This window comes from Zingiber officinale, chromosome 4A, assembly GCF_018446385.1.
Source record: "Zingiber officinale cultivar Zhangliang chromosome 4A, Zo_v1.1, whole genome shotgun sequence".
Lineage (NCBI taxonomy): Eukaryota > Viridiplantae > Streptophyta > Magnoliopsida > Zingiberales > Zingiberaceae > Zingiber > Zingiber officinale.
Genome location: NC_055992.1, coordinates 88,510,787 through 88,516,444, shown reverse-complemented (window position 1 = coordinate 88,516,444; position 5,658 = coordinate 88,510,787). Strand labels below are relative to the sequence as shown.

At 38.7% G+C, this 5,658-nt stretch overlaps 1 protein-coding gene and 1 long non-coding RNA gene across 2 annotated transcripts; both read left to right on the top strand.

Moving 5' to 3' along the window:
* Positions 1–264: 264 nt before the first annotated feature.
* Positions 265–4,084, top strand: LOC121973424 (S-locus-specific glycoprotein BS29-2-like). Its single transcript, XM_042524862.1, has 4 exons — positions 265–404; positions 2,484–3,662; positions 3,746–3,898; positions 3,988–4,084. Exons 1-3 carry the CDS (start codon positions 326–328, stop codon positions 3,769–3,771), a joined length of 1,284 nt encoding a protein of 427 aa, XP_042380796.1. The 5' UTR covers positions 265–325; the 3' UTR covers positions 3,772–3,898; positions 3,988–4,084.
* Positions 4,073–4,705, top strand: LOC121970103. The gene is made up of 3 exons (XR_006108844.1): positions 4,073–4,083; positions 4,288–4,406; positions 4,477–4,705. It is a non-coding gene; the product is annotated as an uncharacterized LOC121970103 (long non-coding RNA).
* Positions 4,706–5,658: the final 953 nt, after the last annotated feature.

The window sequence follows — 5,658 nt, the reverse complement described above, 5'->3', positions numbered from 1 at the left end:
CACAACTCATATACATTACTGAAAGAAATGGACAGCAATCACCATGTTGTTTCGTTCCATTACTTTTCTAGTAGGATGTTGACAAATTGTTGACTTATGTAGCCATTCTGCATTCTTCCAATTAATTGCATTCACACAATTCTTTCAGTTTCTCGAACACAAGTTCATTGACTAGACTTTTTGCTCTACCATCTTTTTAAGTTTTTGAATTTAAGGTGTTAAATTGAAATTGAGTGTTTTATTATAATTAAGTTGCATCAACTCTAAAAGGCAATACAACAGGAGCAAACAGAGGAATCATTCAGCTTAAGCTTCCATTGCCAAGATGAAGCTCTTTCTTTTTGGCTTCTTGGAAATAGTAGCAGCAACACTCTTCTTTCTTGCCCAGTCCTCATCATCTTCTGGTATGTTTAAGAAAGAAATTTTAGTTCAGAATTAAAGCATTACATAAGATTCTATTAATTTATTTATTTCAGTAATTTATATTTAACTTTATCAAATATTTACCATATTTTGAAAGGATAGAAAATCAAAATAGCATCTCTTCTACAGTTTAAAATTGTTGAAAAGTCACTTCATCTATAATTTTCTATTGGAAATACCCTTCTGTGCTCTATTTTAGAGCTCTTTTATACAAAAAGAACTTCAAAGTGATGCTATTTTGATCAAAACTAAGTCAAAATAATTCTAAAGTACAACTTCTTTAATTTTAATCAAAACCGAATCAAAACAACTCTAAATTACAGTTTCTTTAGTCAAATTTGGAGTTATTTTAGTTAAAAAGAAATTTTAAGATGGAACTACTTTGGTCAAAGTTAAGTAGCTTTAAGACGAAGCACATAAAGTATTTTGAACAAAATATTATTGGTAGTGTACTGTTTTAATATTTTTTAAAAAAAATAGAATTCTTTTAATGATAATGATAATAAAACTGCTTTTTAATTTTTACCCTTTAAAATTTATCAATTAATAAATTACTTTTTAAAATATCCCTTGACCTAACTCGCTGGATTGAGCCAGCTAGTCTTTTTGGCAAAGCAGAGCATTTGAGCCACTAGTCTTTCAAGTCGGATTGAGTTAACCAGTCTTCCTAGTAATGTAGAGAATCTGACCCGTCAGTCTTCCAGGTCGGGTCAAGCTGGCCAGTCTTCTTGGCAAAGCAAAGAATATGACCTGCCAGTCTTCCAGGCTGAGTGAGCCAGTCAATTTTTTTTGGCAGAGTAGAGCATTCGACCCGCCAGTCTTCGAGGTCGAGTCAAGCTAACCAGTCTTCTTGGTAGAGCAAAGATTCCAATCAGCCAGTCTTCCAAGCCAGGTCAAGCCAGCTAGTCTTCATGGCAAAGCAAAGTATCCAACCCACCAGTCTTCCAGACCGGGTCAAGCTAGCTAGTCTTTCTGGCAGAGTAAAAAATCTGACCTCCAGCTTGAACTCCTTCTGCCGTCAACATCCTTACCCTCTCCTCGACTCATCTGTCACTCGGTTCCCCCGGCTCCGCTGTCCCCTAGCTCTGTGCCATCCTCCAACTCCACACCATCGCCTCCGGCTCCGTGCCATCGCCTCGGCTCCGTGCCATTGCCTCCGGCTCTGTGCCATTTCCGGTCTGTTCTTGTGGGTTCGGTATGCTTTATATTTGATCTTTATGTTCTTCATTACAATATTATTTATCTTCTATCACCGAAGGCTGACTTGAGTGTTAGAGTGTCATACCGGGACAACCCTTGGTTTATTTTCTAACAACCTTGTAGGCACCATTAACCGAAGACTTTTGGACACCTTCAACTCTTCATTTTTTGGGGGTCCAACGACTCAGTCAAGATGCATGGAAAATAGCTTATTACACCCTCCTCCTTTGGGTCATAGAGACTTAGTCAATATTCCAGTCGCATCACTGGCATCTTCTTAGCTTCCGGATGAGATCAGTAGTCAATTAGTTAGTTAGCTAAAAATACTTTGGGTAAGTTGATAGTCCTCTAAAGTTAGATATGTTAGCAATGAATATGGACATATTTAAGGAATATCCATTTCCATTCTATAGAAATTTGAGATCTCTGTTGTAGTTATGCTTATTTCAGGAGCCCCGATTTTTACAGTTCGTACCTAAATTATATGAAGAGATATACATTATAAGATCAATTTATAGTCAATCTCCAAATATATAAGAAGTGGGAGGAATTTTTTCTTTGAAAATATATGTCCGTTAGAAATTGAACCGGTATCCTATTATTCTAGATCTATCCCAATTTGATATCTCCCGTGCTTGTAAGAGAAGCCATGCAAGTACAATGTTACTCATTTGAAATATCAGTGGACTACTAGGGTTTGATCCATAATATCTTAGGCAAAGCTGGTGAATAAGCATTTTGAGAAATAAAATTGTTTAATAATATATATACCGTCTTACATATTTACAGAAAAGCTAGTTTAATTTCATCCTTAAATAAAATATATTTATTTATGTATAATTTTACTACGTGTGATACAGGAGATACAATGATTCAGAACCTCACTCTTGTCAATGGACAGACCTTGACATCGACAGGAGAATTGTTCCAACTGGGCTTCTTCAGTCTAGATAATAGTTCAGCGATGGGATACTTGGGAATCTGGTACTGCGATCTCACACCACAAGAAGGCACTGTAGTATGGATCGCCAATCGGAACAATTCTGTCAACACATCCATGGCATCCTTCAACCTCACTTCCGATGGAAATCTAATCTTATTTGAGGAAGACAGAATAGTTTGGTCGACGGGAACGAGATCCACAGGACTCAATTCTACACACTTGCAGCTTTTAGAATCTGGAAACCTCGTGCTGAACGACAGCAACTCGATTCTATGGCAGAGCTTTGAGGACTCGAACGACATTGACACGTATCTCCCTGGCATGAAGCTCGGATTTGACAACCGGACCAACACTTCATGGCAGCAAGTGTCATGGAAGAACCTCACGGATCCTTCTCCGGGAGACTACATTCATGTGAGTCTTGCTCAACCTATTCCGGATTTGTTCACGTTGCACAGATCCGCCAAGTACTATCGAAGCGGCCTATGGAACGGAAATGGTTCAATCGGCCATCCATCAATGGTGAGAAGACAGGTAGCAAGCTCAGTGAGTTTCACGTTTGTGCTCAACCAGAATGAGACCTACTATATGGCTAATTACACGACCTCGCCGACGCCGGTGCTGTCGCGGTCAGTGTTGTGCGTCAATGGAACCTTCCAGCGTTGGTTTCTTGAAACGGGTGGCAAGGGAGAGTGGCAACTCCTGTGGTCGTTTCCGGAGGACGACTGCGATATTTACAATCACTGCGGTCGCAACAGCGTGTGCACCAAGTCATATGATGGTGTCTACTGCCAGTGCTTGGACGGGTTCGTAAAGATTGCAGAGAACGGATGCCAGAGGGAGAAGCCTTTGAATTACTCGTCGAACAACCAGTTTTCTAAGGCGCAGAACATGAAGGTCCCCGACACTGAGAACGCTACGCCAAGAGGAAAAATGAGTCTCGATGACTGCAAGAATTTGTGCTCGAGTGATTCCTCCTGCGTGGCGTATGCGGTGATCAGTGGGTCTTATGGATGCATAACTTGGCCTGGTGATCTGTTGGATCTCAGGACTTTTGATGATGGAGGAGGAGAAGATTTATACATTCGACTAGCAGGTACACTAATTAATTATTCACAGAATTGGATCATCGGAGTGCAATTGATCAAACATCTGTCTTCTATTTTAATTTCCTTCCAGAATCATCCACAAAGAAGCAGGCGTAGGTGGCGATAGTCATTCCGCTGTTACTCGGATTTTTTCTTCTATGTTGTGTTGGCGGCGTACTCGATTGGAGGAAGAGAAACAGAGCGTCAACCAGATTGCTATTGCAATTGCCAAATATAAAGGAAGGTAATGAATCCGCAATTGCCACTGAGTTTTTAATTACATTTGTTTGTGAGAATGTAATGTTGATCATGGTGTTCAATTCACTCTCGCAGGTGACTCGGTGAGTACTCGTGATGATGTATCAGAGTCGAGGTCGATCGCGATCGACTCTGAGGATTCTTGTCAGCATAATACTGATAAAGGAGTAGGTGAGTTCCTCCTCTTCTTCCTCACTGCTCATGCATACACTGCATTATTATGCAGTTACTCCTAACGTTCATTTATTAGCTCATTATCTGATTACAGAGTTTTGTTGAAACCTACGTATTTCTTCATTTCTTTCTCTATTTTTTCGAAATCCCAGATCACGATGGAGGAATTATACTGATTAAGGGGTGTGATCTTTGTGCCAGGCATGATCAACACATTGGGGTTACTACCTTCCTACGATTTGGGGACAATAAAAACTGCAACAAATAATTTCTCTGATAGAAACAAACTGGGAGAAGGTGGATTTGGTGTTGTTTGCATGGTAAGAAGAATTCCAGTATCCCCCAAAAAAAGGAGCCAACCTTTTAGACCAACATATATGAAATAAATAGTTCATTTTGCCAGGGTCAATTGGAAGATGGACAAAAGATTGCGGTCAAAAAATTGTCAAGAAACCCCTCACAAGGCCCAAATGAGTTCCAAAATGAACTTTCACTGATAGCCAAGTTACAACATAGAAACCTTGTTCGTCTTTTGGGTTGTTGCATCGAAGACATGGAGAGAATTATCATTCTTGAATACATGGAAAACAAGAGTTTAGACGCCTTCATCTATGGTAAATATGTTTTCCGAAATAAGCTAATTCCATCACTTCATAAATGGTTAGATATTTATCTTCATTTATATAGCTAATCATATGAAAATGACTCAAGATAAAACAAAAAGTTCCTTGCTAAATTGGCAAAAACGTCTCGAGGTTATAATTGGGATTGCTCGAGGACTTTTGTACCTGCATCAAGACTCTATCTTGAGAGTCATTCATCGTGATCTTAAACCAAGTAATATCCTTCTTGATAAGGACATGATTCCAAAGATTTCAGATTTTGGCATTGCAAGGATATTTGAAGGTGATAGAGCTCTTGAGGATGAAACCAATAGACCTATTGGAACATTGTAAGTTAATTCTTCAAGCTACATTTAGTCTCTCACAAATCATAAATCATTTTCGTTTTCTAGTATAGAATAAAGCTAACGTTCACGTTCTTAAATATAGTGGATATATGGCCCCTGAGTACTTGTCATATTGACAATTCTCATTTAAATCCGACGTATTTAGTTTCGGTGTTATAGTACTAGAAATCTTGAGCGGCAAGAAGAATCGAACATTCAGTCAAACAAATTCCAATTTGAACCTTTTACAACATGTAAGTTTATCTTGAAAACATGCATGCTTTTATCTTCCTAAATGGTATAGAATTCAAAATTTTATTTTTATGTGATCACAGGCTTATAAGCTTTGGAAGGAAGGTAGATCCTTGGAGATTCTCGATGATGTAGTAAATTGCCCATATCCAACAATCAAAATTTTACGTTGCATTCGAATGGCTCTTTTGTGCGTACAAGATAATTATAAAGATAGACCAACAATGACAGAGGTAGTGATGATGTTAGCAAGTGATGAGCAACTTCTAACTCCACTCAAGCAACCTACAATAACATCAACTTATAGTGAAGGAGATTGCTCTACTAAAGAAATGAGCATCACCATCACAGGTCGATGAATTGATGCAATG

Excerpts from the sequence above, each read along its gene's own strand:
- LOC121973424 (XM_042524862.1), top strand. The coding sequence starts at position 326 with ATGAAGCTCTTTCTTTTTGGCTTCTTGGAAATAGTAGCAGCAACACTC. Across the intron at positions 405-2,483 it reads CCAGTCCTCATCATCTTCTG|GAGATACAATGATTCAGAAC; the intron begins GTATGTTTAAGA and ends CGTGTGATACAG. Across the intron at positions 3,663-3,745 it reads TTTATACATTCGACTAGCAG|AATCATCCACAAAGAAGCAG; the intron begins GTACACTAATTA and ends ATTTCCTTCCAG.